The 21,528-nt window shown below is 51.7% G+C and overlaps 1 protein-coding gene and 1 pseudogene across 1 annotated transcript; one reads left to right on the forward strand and one right to left on the reverse strand.

Moving 5' to 3' along the window:
* Positions 1-3,567: 3,567 nt before the first annotated feature.
* Positions 3,568-4,491, reverse strand: LOC131827423 (tubulin alpha-4A chain-like; annotated as a pseudogene).
* Positions 4,492-17,145: 12,654 nt separating this feature from the next.
* LOC131827429 (tubulin alpha-4A chain) lies at positions 17,146-21,187 on the forward strand. The gene is made up of 4 exons (XM_059167997.1): positions 17,146-17,260; positions 19,236-19,458; positions 19,752-19,900; positions 20,143-21,187. Exons 1-4 carry the CDS (start codon positions 17,258-17,260, stop codon positions 21,112-21,114), a joined length of 1,347 nt encoding a protein of 448 aa, XP_059023980.1. The 5' UTR covers positions 17,146-17,257; the 3' UTR covers positions 21,115-21,187.
* Positions 21,188-21,528: the final 341 nt, after the last annotated feature.

Below are 21,528 nucleotides of genomic sequence, written 5' to 3' on the forward strand. Positions count from 1 at the left end.
TTATAGCCTTATTTTTGCTGTTTGGAAATCTTTTTTGTGCCTTTTCAATTTGGAAGCATGTTCACATAATAACTTTGACTATATACAGCATTTTTCCAAATCTAGCTGGAGAAATGAGATATTGGCAAGAAGCTGAGTGCCCGCATACAAGGCAGTCCATGCCAAGCACCGAATGAGTGATAGAGACAGACAGAAGGTGCTGGGAGACTCTCGAGCAGGGAACTTCCCAGGGCTGGATGGTTCTGGGTGACTGTGATCTAAGCTGGAAGGAATGGCAACACCGAGACAAGCAGGGAGAGGTGGCGTTCCAGAGGGAGGGAATGGTGAGAACGCAGCTTTGGAGGCAGGCATGTTCCCCACACACCAGAGATGAAGGAATAAATGTGTTGGGTGAAATCCAAGTTGGGAATCTGTCTCTTGTGTCTGCCTGCAGGAGGTAATTGTACCTTGGCTTTAGAAGCATCAGGGATGAAAGCATTCCCTGCACTGAGGGAGTCCCGGGGAGCCAGGCTGGGTGGCGCTCCTGGCTGCCTCTTGGAGGGCTGGGTTGCCACCTCCCCACACCCACACCTAGTGTAACCGAGACCTGCCAGTGCTGCCAGCAGAGTTGCTAGCTGGGAAGGCCTTGCAGGGTTTGAGATAGCCACACAACTGCCCAGGGTGGGCAGGCGGGCTGGTGCAGCAGATAGAAGGGGTGCCGGGCCCCCCCACTGGATGCCCAGACATCCTGACAGGTGAAGACCTCACATCATTTTTGCCTCTCCCAAGCCCTTACTTCACTTTCTATGAGATGTTGGGGGCCGGGGGCCCTTTCCAGAGGATACTGATAGCCCCCAAACCTGTCCTCAAAGATGCTTCTGCCCTCACTCGGTCCCAGAAGCTATTTATCTGCAATCCCCCTCCCCTGTGCCCTCCACCCCAGCGCCTGGGCAAGGGAGTGTCAGGCGTCACTCCCTCCTTGCCTTTGAGGTGCCTGAGTCACTGTCTGGGCATTAGAGAACTGGCAGGTTCAGAGAGTGGTGTCTGGAGGGGTGCCTGGAACCGCTGAGGCAGGAGTGGGAAGGGCATGTGAGGGAGGGGAGGACCGCAGCGGAAGTTTCTGTCCAGGCTGACCTGGGTTCGAATCCCAACTCCTCCATTCATAACTGAGTAACCTTGGGGAAATGCTGTGACTTCTCTGAGCCGCAGTCTCCTCTTCTGCAGAAGAGCCATTCATTCAGCAAGTCTGACAAATATTCAACACACGTGTTGCCTAATATGTTCATCCAGCAACATTCTAGGTGCAGCGACTAGAACAAACTTTGTTCCCCTGAAGTTTCCAGTCCAGTACGTATCACTGTATTTACCTTAGGATTAAACAAGGTGATATGGGTACAGGACCTAGGACATAGTAGGTACTCAATAAATGATGGCGTTTCTTGGGATTTAAAGGGCTTCCAAATGACCCTTCTCTTCTTCCCACGTTTGAAACCAGCTGAGAGAGAGAAAGACACAGGAATCAAGTAGAGATTTGAAAGTCACCCCTTTTGGGATGGGGGTGGGCGGTGGATTTGAGGGTACAGCGGAGCTCCTCAGCCAAAATGGGCTTCTAAATACTCCCACTGAATTCAAAGATACCCACCACCGCCACACACACACATACATACACAAAACTGCAGGCCTCTCTGCCTGGGACAGAGCGACACCTGTAAGCTTAAATCCTAGAAGAGGAGTTGAGAATACTTGCTGTTCCTGGGCAGGTAATTACAAAACGGAAGGAGCAAACTGCTGTGCTGGGCGTGCCCATTTTCTCCCCTAGCCCTCACCCTCGCCCTCCTGTGGCTTCCCCTCCATCCTCTGCCAACTACTATTAGGACAAGACAGGGACAGGTGATGGGGTCTAGGAATCTCTCCTAGTCTCCTATTTGATCCACCAAAGGCCCTGAATGCTAGACCCGGTGTAGGTATGTGTTTGCTCTGAGATCCATTCCCCCCACCTTCCTGGCCTTTCTCTTGGTATCCCACTTGCTGCCCTTCCTGGTACCTAGGCTCCCTTGCCGACTAGCTCCCGTCTGAGTTCAGAGAATGGGAGCCGCTAGCTGGAGATGGAGGGTGGGAGGAAGGAGAAGCCAGGGTTTTCCTCTCCCTCGCTCTAAATCAGAGGGCACCTCCGGCAGAGGCTGTGGACCCTGCCAGATGTCCCTCCCTCCTTGACGCCTCCTGCCCCCTCCGGGGGCTCTGCTGTGGCTCCAGCTCCCACCTGGCACCCCAGCTCCAAGGGTCTGGCTTCACCGTCTCATCCCTTGGCTCCTCCAGCCCTTTGGGTCGCTAGCAGCTTGCTGGTGCTGCTGACATTTCTGTTGCCTTCCCAGACTCCCGTCCTGGGAAAGGGAAGGCGTGAGAAGGACAGAGCTGAGGGCAATGCTGAGCATTGACTCTCTTGGGGGTGGGGGGCAGGGGGTTGCTCTAGTTTCAATCCCTCCAGTGGTTAAATCATGCCTCCAGCCCACCAGAGGCTACAGAAAATCCATATATAAGGATTTTAGGGCCAGCCATCTGGTTGGAAGTGGGGGCTTGGAAGCTGTGCTTGCATAGCCCGAAGCATGGGATTGAAATAAGGGCCAATTGTCATTATCAAAAAGTGGTGAGTATTGATGGAGATGCCAGCCATTTCCCCATCATTGCTGCCACTGTGCCACTGCTCTGCCTTAATGCCAGCTTCTGGACTCTCTATACCCAAACCTCCTGCCTGAAGGAGACAAACAGCCAATCTGTGGGGTGGAGTTGGTGAGCACCTGCTCTGGCAGATGGCTGGAAGGTGCACTTGAGACCCTCCTGGGTGACAGCCACGCTCTTGTTGCAGCCCTGGGTGCCTGGGACCAACTTCACTCCCCTCCTGACCTGGGGTTTGGGGGTTTCGCTGTTGATGCTGCAGCCTAAGTGGGTGCCGAGGAGTTCCTGCGTTGTGGGGCGAGGGCTTCGGCAATGGCAGAATGAAGCCAGTGCCTGCCTTTCCCCACCTTTATTTCCTCTCCTGCCCCCTCACCCAAGGGCTGATTCTAAGTTTATTCAGCTGCATGTTCCCTAGGGTGAATTCTGCCTCTTTCTCTGCTGTATTCTCCTGGATCCCTGTTCTTCCTGGAATCACATGCTTTTTTTTTTTTTTTTTTTTTTTTTTTTTTTTTTTTTTTTTTTTTGTCAGAGAGCGAGCGAGAGCGAGCACAGGCAGACAGAGTGGAAGGCAGAGTCAGAGGGAGAAGCAGGCTCCCTGCGGAGCAAGGAGCCCGATGTGGGACTCGATCCCAGGACGCCGGGATCATGACCTGAGCCGAAGGCAGCTGCTTAACCAACTGAGCCACCCAGGCGTCCCTGGAATCACATGCTTTAATAAAATCTGGAACCAGATCTGGTTTCTGGGGCACCCAGGCTGAGATGCCAGCCTTCCTGTCTCCCTTGAAGGAGAAACCCCTGCTCCGCAAATTTTCCCAAGAGAAAAAGACACTTTTGCGAGATGGTGAGGATACAGCACTTTATTTAGGACAGACACACAGGATTCTGCTAGTATTCACCCCCCCCACACACACACACACAGACACTATCCATCTAATCCTTCTCCAGGGCAGCCATATCCTCCCGGGCCTCCGAGAACTCCCCCTCCTCCATGCCCTCACCCACGTACCAGTGCACAAAGGCCCTCTTGGCGTACATCAGGTCGAACTTGTGGTCCAGGCGGGCCCAGGCCTCGGCGATGGCGGTCGTGTTGCTCAGCATGCACACGGCGCGCTGCACCTTGGCCAGGTCGCCCCCGGGCACCACGGTGGGGGGCTGGTAGTTGATCCCGACCTTGAAGCCCGTGGGGCACCAGTCCACGAACTGAATACTGCGCTTGGTCTTGATGGCAGCGATGGCGGCGTTGACGTCCTTGGGCACCACGTCGCCCCGGTACAGCAGGCAGCAGGCCATGTACTTGCCGTGGCGGGGGTCACACTTGACCATCTGGTTGGCAGGCTCGAAGCAGGCGTTGGTGATCTCTGCCACCGACAGCTGCTCGTGGTAGGCCTTCTCCGCAGAGATGACCGGCGCGTAGGTGGCCAGGGGGAAGTGGATGCGGGGGTAGGGCACCAGGTTGGTCTGGAACTCCGTCAGGTCCACGTTGAGGGCCCCGTCGAAGCGCAGGGAGGCCGTGATGGAGGACACGATCTGGCTGATGAGCCGGTTGAGGTTGGTGTAGGTGGGGCGCTCGATGTCCAGGTTGCGGCGGCAGATGTCGTAGATGGCCTCGTTGTCCACCATGAAGGCACAGTCCGAGTGCTCCAGGGTGGTGTGGGTGGTCAGGATGGAGTTGTAGGGCTCCACCACGGCCGTGGACACCTGGGCCGTGGACACCTGGAGATGGAGAACTCCAGCTTGGATTTCTTGCCATAGTCAACTGAGAGCCGCTCCATCAGGAGAGAGGTGAAGCCCGAGCTGGTGCCCCCTCCGAAGCTGTGGAAGACCAGGAAGCCTTGGAGTCCTGTGCACTGCTCAGCCTAAAAAGTGGGCTGTGAAGGGAAATATGGGATACGAAGCAGAGTGGAGGAAAAGGAAAAAAGCCAACTGTTTCAAATTCCCCAAAACTTTCCTTAAATCCTTTCCAAGAGCAAAGCGGGTCCTCATAGGGAGGACCCATTCTCTCTACTCTTGTTTTTCCTCCTCTCTAAACCCTCTTGAGGTCTCTAAGACACAGCTCTCTAGAATCTTATGATATCGTCATTTTTGTCCTCATAACATCAAAACCCATCCAGCTCCATACGTGCTTTCTCCTGACTTAATTTCCCATGTTTCTGGAGAGCTTCCCTACTAAAGTCAACAATCCAGAAACCTGATCCCCATCCTTGATGGAGGCCAAACCCAATCACAGATACGTGGCTCAGGATTATTTGGATCCCTTTTTATCACAGGGCCCTCTCCCCACATCCCTGCAACACAAGGCTAGAGTCTGGGAATGCCTACAGACCTCCACAGTTAGGCCAGACAGCTCATAGTCATGTTTACACCTGTCACCACTCTGCCCAGCCTCGGGCCAGTTGTTATAGGAGGTAAAGAAGACACCCAGCTCCAGGCCAGAGCATACCCTCTGCCTCCCCTGATCCATATGCAGGGATCCCCCTCACTGGTTCTGATCCTATATCTTTTAAAACTCATCCATAAATAAAATAAAGCAAAATAAAACTCACCCAGAAGGTTCTCTTCCTGTCTGGTGTCCAGACTTCTTCACTGCAGGAATCTAGATTCCTGCTTCCCCAGCCCCCCACCACCACTCACAAGCTTCTGAATTTGGTCCAGTACCAGGTCGATGAGCTCCTTTCCAATGGTGTAGTGACCTCAAGCATAGTTATCGGCAGTGTCTTCCTTGCTGGTGATGAATTGCTCTGGATGGAAGAGCTGGCAGTACATGCCCGTCTGAACTTCATCTGCAATGGGCAGAGTTTTAGACACCCCCTACCCCTTGCAGCCTGACTCCCCGAGTTACCCAAAAAGGGCAAGGCCACCAGACCCCTAGTCCTACCCTAGAGGAGCTCCATTCATGCAGGTGTTATGGCCCTTGACTTTGAGTGTTCATCAATGAAAAGGAAAGGGTTACAGAGTAACCCTGAGACTTGGGCTGAGTGGCAGCGGATCTGTGGTTTAACTGGCTGCCGGTCCTGTGAGCTACAAATTCGAGAGCTCCAGGCATGGGGAGGGAATTGCTGTGGTGCCCAGGACAAGGTGACACACGTGACAGAGATGGATGGTCACTCACCAATCATCGTGGGCTCCAGATACACAAACACAGCCCGGGGCACATGCTTCCCAGCCCTGGTTTCACTAAAGAAGTTGTTGAAGGAGTTGTCCCCTCCACCGATGGTCTTGTCACTGGGCATCTGTCGATCTGGTTGGATCCCGTGTTCCAAGCAGTAGAGCTCCCAGCACGCATTGCCAATTTGCACACTGGCCTGCCACACATGGACTGAGATGCACTCACACTGAACAGGCCAAGTGCAGAGAACACTCTTAGCAAAGAGAAGCCTGTAGTGCCTGGACACCATTCCTGCCCAAAATCCTTTCTTGCATGGTTCTCTGGCTGAGGGCAAAGGTTCCTGCTCTCCTTGCCCCACCTCCTGTGTCTAAGGATTTATTGGTGGCCTTGAGGACCCACAGGCAGTGGCTCCAGGCGCCGGGCCAAAACCCTCAGAGGAAGCAGATGTGGGCAGTTAGTTCTAAGATTATAGAGTCTCACTCAGTGACTAAGCGTCTTAAGAGTGTTGAGGAGGTCAGATGAGTCCAGCAGAGCATAATAGTCCAATCCACTCGTGTTCAGAAAGAAATGAAGGGCCATGGGTGAGAGAAGCAGGATCCAAGTGAGGCTTCGGGGATCAGAAACAAGGGAGAGGCTTTGAAAGCAGGAAGAACTCTAGATTCATGTTACAGCTGAAAGGCCAGCAAGGAAGGGAAGAATGGGCCTGGAATGGCAGGAGATAGGCTGTTCCCTCCTCTCTTGGGTGTGCTAATTCTGGAGTGCAATGGAGTGGAGTGGAGAAGGTCTTCCCCACATGATTCCAGGCTGGTGGTCAAAGAACGCTTGGCCCCTAAAGCAGGACTGGGATGAACTGCTTGGTCCTGGAAATCAGAAAGTTCAATGCCCTTCCAGAGGAGCCTCATGAGAATCAAGAAAGCTGGACCCTCTTGCTTCATCAAACATTCTGGGCCTCTTCTCTCTGCCTGATGTATTGACACTGGAGATACAGAGCACCTCATGCACGGTCCGCGCCCTCCAGCAGCCCACTGGGCGGGGCTTCCACACGTTAACAGATGTGGGGCAGCATAGTAAGTGGGATACCAGAATAAGTCTTTTTGCTCTGCTTGAGAAATAATTACCACAGACCTTGAAAACAAGATGAGCACATCCATCAGCTTTCCCCAAGCTTGAAGGCTTAACCTTGTAGAGGGTGTGAAGAAATGGGAATTCTTAAACAGCTGGTCGAAGCCTAAATTGATGCATCTCTTTTGGAGAAAAAAAATGGGCAAGATCTAGGGGTGCTGATGGCGGTCTTGCGCTAGAGAAGTTTTCACACAGGTGAACAAGGAGAGAAGCCGGAGAGCCACAGCCTCAGAAGCCGATTAAATGTCCTTCAACAGGAGAAGATGGACAAAGAGTGGGGCAGAAGTTGAAATGGATGAACTACAAGAAAGAATCTTACCAAAAAATTCTTTCCGGGGGAAAAAAAAAAAAAAGGCAAATTAGGGAAGAATCATACAACAGGATACCATTTATAAAGATCTTTAACTCGTAAAATAATGTCATGCGTCATTTACAGATAAATTTATATTTTGCTATATATTCTGGTAGCATGTGTGTCTTACAAAAATAAAGAAAGTATTAACACTAAATTTGGAACAATGGTTCTCTCTGGGAGAAAAGGGCGGTGTATGCAGTTGGAGAGGGATTCTCTTTCTTAAGCTGGGTAGCAGGTGTTTATTATATTATTCTTTATACTTTCCTGCCTGGAATATTTCATAATTTTTAATGAGGATGCTGTCTCCATAAATTTAACACTTGCCTGGCTTTTAAAATATGATGCAAGAGCCTTGTCTGATAATTTTGAGAGGACCGGGATTAAATCATACATCGTCATTACTTCTCTATTTGCCTTGAGCAAGACTGTTGACCCCTTTGTGGGTCTCCCTCCATCCCATGAATGGGGGCAATAATAAGAGTGCCCTCCTAGAATTACAATGGGGATTAAATGAAAGAAGGCATAGAAGTCGCCTAGCTCACTGCATGACACATATTGCGGCACCATACCTGTTGGGTCCCCTCACCAACTCCCATCCCTCACCCCTCCTGTCATAGTAAGAGAAGGTAATGAATTAAGCTGGGGGGATTGCTTAGGAATACAAGGACTCCAGAAATCCTCATACCCCACAGGGAGGACTGACAGGGTTTACCAGTCTACTGGCAAGGCCAGCCCTGGCAGTTGCAACTTCCAGCCTCCCTGGGCTCTATCTACAAAGCCAGACACCATCTTGGCCCCCATGACTTCTGGCCCACACAAGGCGTCTCTGACCTCTTGGGTAAGCTTGAGATATTAGAAATGACGCCCCTTACTGTGGGGCAACAGGTTTGGGGCAAAGCACTCAACCCCTGGAATCACCTAGATTCAGCCTCAAACCCCATCCCTCTGTGACTTCAGACAAGTTCCTTCTCTTCAGCTGCTCCACTGCCCTTTCCCTGAATGTAAAACTAGTGTGATCTTGCACCTGGCAGGCTTTGTCATTACATCATTTCGTTCCCCTGTACTAAGCATTAATTAGGCGCCAGCTACTGTGCTAAGCACTCCACATACATCATCCCATTTCATCTTCACGACAATCCTGTAGGTAGGTCCTTTCACGACGCCATTTTGCACAAGAGGAAACTGACACTCAGGTTAAGCAAGTAGCTCAAGGTCATGAGCAAAACCAGTAATATTCGGAGTGGGAACACCTTGGCTCCAACCATGTTCTTCACTGCTTTTCTATCCCTTCTGGTGGGGAGCCTGGCAAAAGATATCAAAGGAGCCCCACGCACAGCCAGCTCTCGATAAGAGGGAGCACACTCTCTTTCTCTCCGCCTCCTCCTCACTCTCTCTGTTGAAATAAGGGGTCAGATCAGATGCATCGGCTTGGCAGGGCTGCAAGGATGCGTCCCGACAGCCAGGAGAGGTAGGACCAGAGGGAGGCCAACGATGAATCTGCTGTGGGGCCCAGGGTTTGTAAAGTGCCTGTACTTCCTGTTCCAGCGCTGCTTACTCCATCCTCCCTACCCCTAGATCCAGAGCCTCTCCGCAGCCCTGCACCTGAGCAGAGACTCAGACCCACATCCTGGTTACCATCACTCTGTCCTCCACCCCTGCACGAGCTCTCACGTACCAGTACACTTTGGGGGGCACGCTCACATATGGAAGTTTCTTTCCATCTCCCCATCTCACCGTGCACACAGGAGCCCCGGGAACACCTGGAATCCTAGGGATCCCTCACACCACTCACCTGGGTCCACTAGGACCCTCACTAGCATGCCCAGCCCCCGACCCCTGTTCACCATGCTGCTTGGCTGGGTGCTGGCTTGGGTTGTCTGTCTGTCTGCTGCTCGATGAGAGGCAGATACAGGTCTGTGAGAGACCTACAGCCACCGGCCTCCTTATACTCTCCGGTCAGCTCTCAGCAGGGAAAATGTTGTTAGAAACTGCCCCAGGAGGGCAGGCCTGTTGACTTGGTTACCAAGTGCTGGGCTGGGCTCAAACAGGGCAGCAAGGTGGGTTGGGTAGGGGAGAGGATCGGCCGGTGCCCCCCCCACAGGTCCCCCCACTGTGTACCGGGTACACAGGGTCTGCAGCTCACTCAGTCCCATTTCCTGGTGGCTCACTGGTGGGGGAAGATTCAGAAACCAAAGCCCCTGAGCTCCAGAGGCAAGGCCACCCTTAGGGCAGGTGAGGACTGGAAGTGGAATGTGGGTGGCGCTAAGAGAGTGCACTGAACCGGAAATAATGAGTCCTAGGGCAAGAGACCAAGCCTCAGGGCCTTCGGGATGGAAACTCAGAATATTATAGGACATAGGGAACTAGAGCTCAGTCTTAGGACCAGTTCTGGCATTTAAGGTCTTTTCCCACTTCAGTTTCCTTATATGTGGAATGGGGAGAAGTGGTGTGGTGAGGATGAAAACAGATAAAGAATGCTCAGTCTAGAACTGCTGTTGTTCTCCACAGGGAGAGAACGACCAGGAGCAGGGGCTCAGGGTTCCTCATCAGGGCCTCTCCCTATTCTAAGCAAGTGGCTGCCGGCCTACCCTGGCCTTACTTCTTCACACGCGTCTCCCTATGACCTCAGGCAAACTTATGAAATACAAAAGTGACTCTGTCACATTCATACCCCATTTTGTGGCTCTTGAGGTGGCTACACCCCTTATCTCCTTTGAGTCCCTCAACAGCTTTGTGAGGTAAGCAAGGCGGGGCCTCCATTCCCCTGAGGGAGAAAAGGAAATGGAAGCCTCTTGCGTCTGGCCCAAGATCACATGGGGGCTCATTAGTGGTAGAATTAAAACCCACCTGGGACTCAGGCTCAGTGCTTCTCCCCTCTCCACAGCTATTTTCCTTCTCTAAGTAGCTGATGTTTGACAAAGGAAGGAAGGAAAAAGAAAGAAAGAAAGAAAAGAAGAAGCAGATGTTCGAACTGAGACTGAATGCTAAGGAGTCAACTATGACCACATCTGGATCATGGATCATAGTGCTCTAGATCAAGAGAACTGGTGAGGTTAAAGGAACCAGCCTGGTGTGTTCAAGGAGAAGGAGAGAGGTGGGGAGGGAGCTCTGCAAGATGAGAACACAGAGGTAAAAGAGTCTTGGAAGAATGGCTTCCATTACTAGGCAATGGGAGGGTATAGCAAGCATCTTTGCCTACTTGTGTTTAAGAGAAATTATTGCTGCTGCTGCATGGAGGAAGCATTATAAGGGTAAGCAAGTCCAGGTGTTCAAAAGTAGAAGCAGGACAATAGTTAGAAGTCTACTTTTGGCATCCAGGAATGAGGGATGGTAGTTTGGAGTGGAGCAGGGATTGTAGGAAGTAGCCGGGTTCGAAATAAAGTTATAGGGCACGTTAATGTGGGGTGTGCAGATCCACCTAACAGCCTTACTGTCCCCTGCCTCTATTTTGTCTTTACTGGTAGGATCCTGAATTTGTGTAGTTATTTAACCTTCCATTTGCTCAAGGAAGATGGCCTTTCTCAGACCTAGGTGTGAGTATAAATTACTCTAAACCATTAATGGTAATTCCATTCCCTCCTTCCAACTACTTGTTTAGGCAAGGGGCTAGTAAGATATGAGGGAAGTCTACAAGGAGGCTCGAAAACAAGGATTTTCTCCCTGTGGGAGGAGACTGTGGGAGGACATCCACCTTTCCAGCCTTAGTAACTGAGAATATGACACTTGGAGCTGCTGCAGTCATCTCGTGATCACAAGAGAAGATGCCACCAGCCATTGAGGATGTCAGAGCGGATAGCTGGAAATACTGGAGTTGTTGGTGACATCATTGAGTCAACTCTGGAACTGCCCTACACTCAGATTCCTTGCAGGATAATAAATATCCTCATTGTTGAATCCTCTGTTAGTTAGGCTTTCCGTTATTTGCAGCCAAGAAAATTCTAAGCAAAAAAGAGAGGAAGGAGAAAGGGAAAGAGGAATGTAGGATGATTCTAGGTTTTTAACGTAAGCATGTGGGTAGAAGACTTGGAAGCCTTAGGACAGAAGCATTTTTGGCAAGGAGCAGGGTGAGAGTGGGACATTGGGAGTTTTACTTTGAATTTGTGATGTTTGAGATGTCTAACAGGCTTTTAAGTGCTAATGTCAAAAAAGCAAATAAGCATGTGAATCTGATATTCAGGGAAGTCCTAAAGAACATATAAATTTGCGACTTCTCAGCACATAGATAATATTTCTTTCTATTCTATTCTTTCTCTTTGGTTTGTGAATGTATACACTCTAGTTCTATTCCTTTTTTAATGACCCTAAAATGTTACAGTAACTTTTTATTAAGGACATTTAATAATACATCCCAAAGTAGAGATAATATAATAAAACCCCATATACTCTACATTTACCTTCAAGAACAATTGCTCCTTTGGGGAGGAAAAGAGAGCGCCTGGGACTGAGCCTTGGGAAACACCCATTAGGGGTAAGCCATCAAAGACCACCAAGAAGGAATGGCTGGAAGCAAGAGAAAGGTGTGTCATTGAAGCCAAGAAGAAAGTTTTTCAAGGATAAAGGAAGGGCCAATTATCTCAGGCATTGTTGAGAGGCTGAAAAAGATGTAAAAATGTGACCTTTAGCTTTAGCCAGTTGGAAGTCACTAGAGATTTTGGCAAGAACATCTCAATAGAGAATGTGAACCAAGCCTGCAGAGACAGTGAATAGGAGAGAAGACGTGTATATCTCCCTTTGGAAAGATGGTGCTGTGAGACAGAGGACAGCTGGTAGATACTCTAGTCTTAAAAAATGGAAGGATATGCACTAAGGCTCAGTTCCAACTTTCCCAGATGGAATCAGTGGAGACATTTTAAATTTTGAGGACCTTGTTGCATGGCTCCAAGACAGAGGGGAGACTCTGGGAAGAAGTTAGAAAAGATGGAGATAACAAAGGGCAAAGAGAAGAGGGAAAGAGATCCAAAGACAGAGTGGTCTGCAGGACACCCTTGTAAGGTAGACAGTCTAAGCAGTGATTCAATTGGAAAAATGAAGTGAGGAGCATCATCTTCTAGATTCTGTACATGTGTGTGAATGTCCAAGTTTTCAGGGTGCCTGCATGTCTCAGTTGGTTAAACGTCTGCCTTCAGCTCAGGTTGTGATCCCAGTGTCCTGGGATCGAGTCCTGCATCAGAGAGGAGTGTGTGTCTCCCTCTGCCCCTCCCCTCTGCTATGTCCTCTCACTTGTGCTCTCTCTCTTTCTCAATAAATAAATAAAATCTTTTTAAAAAATGTTCAAGTTTTCAATCTGGCAACATGGATTGCTGCCTGTACACCCACCCAGACATTATGGCTCTATTCAGGAGATACATACATACGTGCACACATGCACGACTGTACACACATATAGTCCTCATATATATTCGGTCTTTGTGTAGGATAACTGGCTCACAGCTGCTAAAACCCTTGGAATTTCATTAAGTGTTGAGAGTGATAAAGAGTGATAAAGATATCTTTTGTTGGACGCCTGGGTGGTTCAGTGGGTTAAGCCTCTGCCTTTGGCCCAGGTGATGATCTCAGGGTCCTGGGATTGAGCACCGAGCACCAAGCCTCACCCCCCTCTCTGCTCATCAGGGAGCTTGCTCCCCCGGCCCCCCGCCTGCCTCTCTGCCTACTTGTGTCTCTTTCTGTCAAATGAATAAACAAAAAAACATTTTTTAAAGATATCCTTTTTACGCTAATGAGGTGTCATTCGGAAAGCACCTAGGGTTGGGGGCAGGTGGCCAGTAGAGTCAACCAAGTGTTAGAGGGTTGGAACTGTTAGTCTCTTCTTCACCTCCAGGGAGGAGGTGCCCACCCATAAAATGTAGAATAAGTTCACCTCAAGAGCGGGGAGAGGAGCTAGAGCAACCCCAGTGGTCGGTGATTCCATCCACCATGTCTATGTAATGAACCTCCATAAAAGCCCCAAAGGTTGGAGTTTGGAGTTTCTAGATTGGTGAACATGTGAAAATAATGGGGGAATGGCATGCATGGAAAAGGTATAGAAACTCCTTGTCCTTTCTCCACACCATGCCCTATGACTCTCTTCCATCTGGCCATTCTTGATTTGTATCCTTTTACAATAAACCAATGATACAGGAGTGAAACATCTCTCTGAGTTCTGTCAGCAACTCTAGAAAATTAATCAAACCCAAGAGGATCTCATGGGCACCTCTAATTTATAGCCAGTTGATCAGAAGACCAGGAAACAACAGGAGTACTGGAGAGGCAGTTGTATAGGACTGTACCCTCAGTCAGGGGAATCTGATGCTATCTCTGGGTAGGTAGTGGCAGAATTGAGTTAAATTGCTAAGACACCCTGCTAGTGTCTGAGCATTGCTTGGTGGTGTATGGGGAAGCCCACCCCCAGAGTTAACACTGGAACCTATTTAAGATATAAATAAACTCAAGGCATTGGCAGATTGCCTTCCTTCTAGAGACTCTAGAGGAGAATCTGTTCCTTGCCTTTTCTTCCTTCTAGAGGCTGCCCATATTCCTTGACTCATGGCTTCTTTCCACCTTGAAAGCCAATAATTACATCACTTTGACCTCTGCTTCTGACCTCTCCTTCCTTGACTCTGTCTCTCCTGTCGCCCTCTTCTACTTATAAAGACCTTTGTGGTTATACTGGGCTCACCCAGAAAATGGAGAATAAGCTCATCTCAAGACCTTCACCTTAGTCACATCCGCAGTGTTCTGCCACGTAAGGTGACATAGTCACGGGGTTCAGGGATTAAAATGTGGACATCTTTGGGGCATGATTAATTCTGACTATCAGAGTTGCTAATTGGGAATGCAAGCCTGATATAGCCAGATCTTCCAATTCTTTTCAAGATAAGCTAGGAATCTAGGTTTTTATATGACTGTGCAAAAAAAGTTAATGCAGTTGGGACTGCTCCTTAGAAAGTTCTGCTGGTAAGATTACCTTAATGCCCTTGGCCTGCATTGAAAACTTGGTTCTTAGAGTGTCAGTCAGTCAATAGTTAAAGGACCAGGATGGTTTGTTGTGCCTAGACTGTGTGTATAAAGAATATGATTTGTGCTGTGGGGCACCTGGGCCACTCAGTCGGTTAAGCACCTGACTCGATTTCAGCTTAGGTCACAATCTCAGGATTGTGAGATTGAGCTCCTCATTGGGCTCCATGCTGGGTGTGGAGTCTGCTTAGGATTCTCTCTCTATCCCCTTCTCTCTGCCCATCCCTCTTCTCTAAAATAAATAAAAGTCTTTTTAAAAAAGAAAATGTCTTATGCTGATCAGCTGCTTTTCTTCTAGGAGTCTGGAATTTGGGTACGTGCAAGACAGAGGTGTCTATGTGACCAGCCCTCACAAGTCTTAGGTGCTGAGTCTCTAACAGGCTTCCTTGGGCAGAACTACTGCAGAGAAATGTTGCTCCTCTTCCATTTTGGAGGAAGAGAATGCTGTGGGAGTCCTCCCGGGAGGGAGAGGGCAAACATTCCTTCAGATTCAGCTCATGTCTTTCCCCCTTATGATCCAGCTGTGCAGCCTTCCTACATCACTAATAAACCTTAGCTAGGGGGTTATTTATCAACTTTATGCTGAGTCCTTCTAGTAAATCTCCTGACATGGGGGTGGTCTTGGGGATGATCCAGAACGAAGGCAGTTCCTGCTTTTTCTCATATATTCTAACCGCTATGGGGATGAACACTGTGAGGGTCAAACAAAACAATTCAGAGAGGGAACTTGGCCTCCAGGCTGCCGATTTGCAACTTCTGGCTTCTTAGAGTTCTACCTTAATTTTATTCCCATCTCAGAAGTGAAATAATTCTTCTGACATACATTTAGCCAATGCTTACCCTGTGCTAAGCACTATGCTAGGATCTGGGGACACAAAGATGAATAAGATCCAATCCTTACCTGGAATGAGTCTGCAATTTCTAAGACAGCCATGTACACAAATAACCGCAGCCTGGTGTGCTAGCGCACTAAAGCAAAGGAATGAGATGCTCCAAGAACCCATTCAGATGCTTACACGGCACTTTGCTGTGTATGTACACAGCCCTGAAGTTCATCCGGTCCTCACAATCTGAAGTTATCCCTGTTTCACAAAGGAAGAACCTGAATCTGAAGGTCAAAGGAGTTTTAGGGTTTTGCTTGAAAGAGCTCAGGTCTTTTACCATACTCATTCTTCAGGGATTGGGGATACACAAGGGAAAAGGAGGGCCCAGGAAGGTCTGCAAGAGATTGTATGCTCTGTCATCACCAAGGGTCTTTGCTCTGTAGGGACCATGACCCCATTTCCCAAAGCAGCTTCACTATACGACCTTGCCCCTTTCCATATTTATGAATGAGTCTTGTTCTCCCAACCATACAGCAAGTGCATAGGGAAGAGAGACCTTGTCATGCTTCACTGTGTTCCTTTCCATGCATTGCCCAGGTAAGGTGTCAATTAGCTATTTTGTTGGCAGGAAGTTGCCATTGTTAGTTATTTTAGCCTACTGTGTTGTCATGTCAGACAGTATAGTGGTCCAAGGAAACGCTATCATGGAGATGCAGGTGAATCATTTCCAAGGAACTAGACTGGGAGACAGGTTTCTTCATGGTATGCTGATGGGCTCAGGGGAACTTCCTGATGATTTCCCCAATGAGGGGAGAGAGCTAGAAAATGTAAGGCATGCAAAGGAAAGCAGAAGATCGATAAGCGGCACCTGTATGGCTCAGTTGGTTAAGCAGCTGCCTTCTACTTCAGTCATGGTCTCAAAGTCCTGGGATCCAGCCCCATATAGGACTCCCTGCTCAGCAGGGAGTCTGCTTCTTCTCCCTCTGTGTTCTCTCTCCTCTCGCTCGCTCTCTCCAATAAATAAATAAATAAATAAATAAATAAAATCTCTTTTAAAAGTAGATGGAAAAGCCCATTCTTGCAAGAAATGGAAATGAAATCTGGGAAGAAGGGATAATTGATGTTGAGGCCTCTGCCTGAGCGCTAAGGGGTTGAGATGTGGTCGCAGATGCCTGCCCCAGCCGGGAAACAGGAGAAGAGGAGAAAGTCAAAATCAGCTGTGATACCAGAATCGCCACTTTCTTTTTTCCTCTTCAGAGTCAAAGCACATTTTGATACCTCACAACAATGCTTTCAGTGTAGGATCATCGTCTCCTTTTAATATGCCAAGGACTCAGTGAGGTTAGGTCACTTGCCCAAGGTCACATAGAACAGTCCGGCTGTGAATGCAGGTCCCGAGGGCTTCCGCCCAGAGCTCTGGCGGTTCTGGCGGCAAGGAAGTGGGCAGGTGTGGGTGGCGAGGGCTCGCTAATAGTGACGGCGTTGATGACGGGGCCACTGACCCGCCGGCAGCCGGCGAGCCGAGCCAGATTCCTGGGGTCGGCCCTCGCAGACAGGCTGCGGAGCTTGGCTCTGTGGGGGTACTCTGAGGGATCGGCACCCTGGGGCTCAGACTGTGCAGCTCTTTGTCCTCGGCCGCCCACAGGCATTGGCGAAGGCCAGCCGTCCCGGCCGAGGACCAGCAGGCCGTGTGCCGCTGCAAGGGGTTCCCCCGGGACTGGCGGGAACCACCAGGGAGGCAGGGCGGGGAGGGGGGCACGGGCGAAGGCCCGCTGAAGCCACTTCGCACGGACAGCCTCTACAGCACCCGGCCTAAGTCAGAACACCTGGGCGATGGGCGCCCTGGGGATTCAGGTGCAGGCGAGATGCGCCCTGGCACCGCGCCCTGCGTCCCTGTCGTGGAGATCGGGAACCCAGGGTGTCGGCTCAAAACCTGGAGCGAGGGGCTGAGGTCCGCATCGGTACACCTAACCCAAGTGCGACAGGTGAGAGACAGGGGGAGGAGACCGCCCTGACCCCGTCCCCGTCCCTTAGCGCCGCCTGCCATGCGGGGGCGTGGCCTCCGGGCCGCTCAGCTCCTAGTGGGCGAGCGCAGCGCGCGGGCCCCGCCCCCGACTATAAGAGCGGTGCGGCACTGCAGCTAGCGCAGTTCTCACTGAGACCCGTCACCCGGACTCTACGTGAGACCCACCGCCCGGACTCACCATGGTGAGTGGGCCCCGCAGGGATCGCGGCTCTCCCCTTATTGCCCTTCTCCTTCGGGCCCCTCCATTCCGAGATGCTCCGGACCCCCATCCGATGTTCCCGGGCTCGAGGACGCGGGAGGGTTTGTGCATTCCCCCACCCCCACTCTCTCATTACTTTGGCCGAGCGGTGCAGTCCACTTTTGGAGGCTGGGGAAGGGGGATGGAGTGGGGTGGGATTCTTCACTAACTGAGAGGAGTCCTTCTGGAAATCGCCTCCTGCTCCAGCAAGCATTTGTGCCCTAATCCTCCTGAAGGGTTGTCGCGATCCCGCGCCCAGTCCTTTCCGCGGATGAGGGAGACCCGCTGGGCTGTCCTCCGCCCCAACCTCCCGCCGCCCCCCTCCCCGCCCCCCGCTTCCTGGATCTGACCGAACACGTGCTTAGCCCAAGAAGGTGGTAGGGGGTCACATTACTTGGTCCAGCATCCCCCTTTCCTCCGACTGTGTGTGCATCCCTCCTACCCAGAGGCGCCCCCCCCCCCCGTGACTCAGCACCCCGATTCAGAGCCGGGAGGGGTGGCGGGAATGGGGTTCGGCGTTGTGAGGCGAGTCGGCCCCTCTCCAGCTGGAGCCGAGCGAACGGACGGGCAGAGACAGCTGGCGCTGAGCGAGAGTGCGGGCCCAGGCCAGGTTGGGGGGAGGGGAAAGAGGTGTGTGTAGGGGGGTGATATTTATAGCCCAGGAACGGGGGCCGAAATCCTATCTTCACTTTCGGCTGGGATGTAACTGGAAAGAATCTAGAAGGGGGCGAATGCAGGGCCCTGGTGCAGGATGGCGCTTACACTCTGCACCGCAAGGCGGGTTACCTCTGGGGCCTCACCCCAGGTTCCACTTCCTTTTCTGGGTATTTGGAAACCGTCACCCCGCCATTTCGGCGTTAGGAAGGGAGGCTGCGTGAGCCCTGCGCCGCACCACTTTGGCTCTTTACGGGTTAATTTCAGACTGGCAGGGATGAGCCTAAGGCGCCTAGTGCCCCAGTGCCCACAACCCTTATTGCCTGCACCTGCCATCTGCACACTTTGCTATTTCCGTGAGGGCTGCGCGGTGGATGAAGGTGGTGAAGATACCCAGAGTGCGGGGGTGGAGGTGGGGAGAGCAGCCAGCTGGGATTGATCTCCAGAGCCAGATGGGATTTAAAGGTGGGGGTGAGGGCATCCTGATGGCCAGTGTGTGGGGTCAGTTGATGCCAGATCAGAAGGCTGAGACCTTTCTGCAGCCCACAGGAAAGAAAGGGAGAGAGTTGTAAGAAATTCTAGTTCTGGGGCGCCTGGGTGGCTCAGTGGGTTAAGCCGCTGCCTTCAGCTCGGGTCATGATCTCAGAGTCCTGGGATCGAGTCCCGCATCGGGCTCTCTGCTCAGCGGAGAGCCTGCTTCCCTCTCTCTCTCTGCCTGTCTCTCCATGTACTTGTGATTTCTCTCTGTCAAATAAATAAATAAAAATCTTTAAAAAAAAAAAGAAAAAAAGAAATTCTAGTTCACCTTCAAAGAGGGCTTTTGGCTATAAACTCATGCCTCTGGAACACCTATCCCTTCTCGGGCTGGAGAAGCTGGCTTTGGGAGTAAAAAACTGGAAACAACTGAGAAGTTGTGTGCTGTTGTCTGTTTCTGCAGTGTCTTTCATATGCACTTGCCCTCTCTGTCCTCCCTGAGTGTCCTGTGAGTGTGGCAGGGTCATGCAGAGCCACAGTTCTTACTTGACAAGGTCCCCACAGAGAAGTGAGCTAAGGGATTTTTCCCTACTGGGTGCCTCCAGTGGTCAAGTCCTATGTGGGGGAGCCTGGGCAGGCTGCCAACCTCTTCTGACCTATGCCCAGCCCCAGGCCTCCACTTTTGCCAACAGAATCACCCTAGCCGATAGGCAGTGGGGTGGAAGAGAGGCTCATGAGGTGAGGACTGCAGATGTGGTGCTTATACCGTGTCCCCTCTCTTTATCCCTCAGCGCGAATGCATCTCAGTCCATGTGGGGCAGGCAGGTGTCCAGATGGGCAATGCCTGTTGGGAGCTCTACTGCCTGGAACATGGGATCCAGCCCGATGGGCAGATGCCCAGTGATAAGACCATTGGTGGAGGGGATGACTCCTTTACCACCTTCTTCTGTGAAACTGGTGCTGGGAAGCATGTGCCCCGCGCGGTGTTTGTGGATCTGGAGCCCACGGTGATTGGTGAGATGAAGATGGGGTGGAATTGAGGGGAGCAGACAGTGACTCCAAGCTTCCCTCTGGAGGGATGGTGTCTAGACCTGGCTTTCCTGGCCCTACCAGCTCTGCCCTGTTTGCAGCTGATCGAAGGCTAGCCTGGGTGGTGGATCTGGGTTTCTCACCCACTGCTATCACAGGCCAGCAGAAGGATGAGCTTTTCCACACATCTGACCACAGCTACTGTGCTGGGGGAGGGCGATCCCTGCTGAGCATGGCCTTGTGGTTTTTGCCCTAACGATGTGTTTGCGCCCTACCAGATGAGATCCGAAATGGCCCATACCGGCAGCTCTTCCACCCAGAGCAGCTCATCACTGGGAAGGAGGACGCTGCTAACAACTATGCCCGTGGTCACTATACCATCGGCAAGGAGATCATCGACCCAGTGCTGGACCGGATCCGCAAGCTGGTGAGAATCTGGGATGGAAGGGAGGGGGCTTTTGAGATGATGCTAATGGTCAGGAAATTATTTTTTTCCAGGACCCATGTTGGGGGGTCATCTCTAATTTTACTATCTTATGCCGCTGCTATGAGATACTTCCTAGTCTTGGCCCTGACTCCTGAAAGGGTTCAGGCATTTGTGGAGTCAGAAGATAGAGCTCTACAGGCCCCTGATATACCTACATGCTCTTTCTCTTTCCTGCCTTTCAGTCTGACCAGTGCACGGGACTCCAAGGCTTCCTGGTCTTCCACAGCTTCGGAGGGGGCACTGGCTCTGGCTTCACCTCTCTCCTGATGGAGCGGCTCTCAGTTGACTATGGCAAGAAATCCAAGCTGGAGTTCTCCATCTACCCCGCGCCCCAGGTGTCCACGGCCGTGGTGGAGCCCTACAACTCCATCCTGACCACCCACACCACCCTGGAGCACTCGGACTGTGCCTTCATGGTGGACAACGAGGCCATCTACGACATCTGCCGCCGCAACCTGGACATCGAGCGCCCCACCTACACCAACCTCAACCGGCTCATCAGCCAGATCGTGTCCTCCATCACGGCCTCCCTGCGCTTCGACGGGGCCCTCAACGTGGACCTGACGGAGTTCCAGACCAACCTGGTGCCCTACCCCCGCATCCACTTCCCCCTGGCCACCTACGCGCCGGTCATCTCTGCGGAGAAGGCCTACCACGAGCAGCTGTCGGTGGCAGAGATCACCAACGCCTGCTTCGAGCCTGCCAACCAGATGGTCAAGTGTGACCCCCGCCACGGCAAGTACATGGCCTGCTGCCTGCTGTACCGGGGCGACGTGGTGCCCAAGGACGTCAACGCCGCCATCGCTGCCATCAAGACCAAGCGCAGTATTCAGTTCGTGGACTGGTGCCCCACGGGCTTCAAGGTCGGGATCAACTACCAGCCCCCCACCGTGGTGCCCGGGGGCGACCTGGCCAAGGTGCAGCGCGCCGTGTGCATGCTGAGCAACACGACCGCCATCGCCGAGGCCTGGGCCCGCCTGGACCACAAGTTCGACCTGATGTACGCCAAGAGGGCCTTTGTGCACTGGTACGTGGGTGAGGGCATGGAGGAGGGGGAGTTCTCGGAGGCCCGGGAGGATATGGCTGCCCTGGAGAAGGATTACGAGGAGGTGGGCATCGACTCCTATGAGGACGAGGATGAGGGAGAAGAATAGAACAACTGCCTGGACCCCACTCACTATGTTTATTGCAAAATCCTTTCGAAATAAACAGTCTCCTTGCACGGTTTCTTGTCCCCTCTGTGAGTGCTTGAGCTTCTGCTGCCTTCCTCTCTGTGCCGCTGCTGCCTGCTGCTTCTGCTGCTGCCCTCATTTTTGCTGCCTGTGACCCCTTTCCCTTCTGTGGCTGAAGGTGAGACCTGACAAGGGGTCCATGCCAGGCCCGAGGAAACATGACCCCGGGGACCTTGATGTAAGACCCCCGGGGTGCCCAGGATGGTAGACAGGAAATGAGGACTTACTCCCAGACCTGTGCATCCAGCTGCAAGCTGTTGAAAGACACAAGTTTTCACTTCCTTTCCAAGTAGGAGTTTAAGTCCAGCAGTTTCTGTATTTGAGTTAGACTGCCAC

This window comes from Mustela lutreola, chromosome 3 (genome assembly GCF_030435805.1).
Source record: "Mustela lutreola isolate mMusLut2 chromosome 3, mMusLut2.pri, whole genome shotgun sequence".
Classification (NCBI taxonomy): domain Eukaryota; kingdom Metazoa; phylum Chordata; class Mammalia; order Carnivora; family Mustelidae; genus Mustela; species Mustela lutreola.

What these genes read in the sequence shown, in the direction of transcription:
- LOC131827429 (XM_059167997.1), top strand. An exon ending in TCTGGAGCCCACGGTGATTG is followed by an intron (nt 19,459 to 19,751) that starts GTGAGATGAAGA and finishes GCGCCCTACCAG; the next exon opens with ATGAGATCCGAAATGGCCCA. An exon ending in TGGACCGGATCCGCAAGCTG is followed by an intron (nt 19,901 to 20,142) that starts GTGAGAATCTGG and finishes CCTGCCTTTCAG; the next exon opens with TCTGACCAGTGCACGGGACT.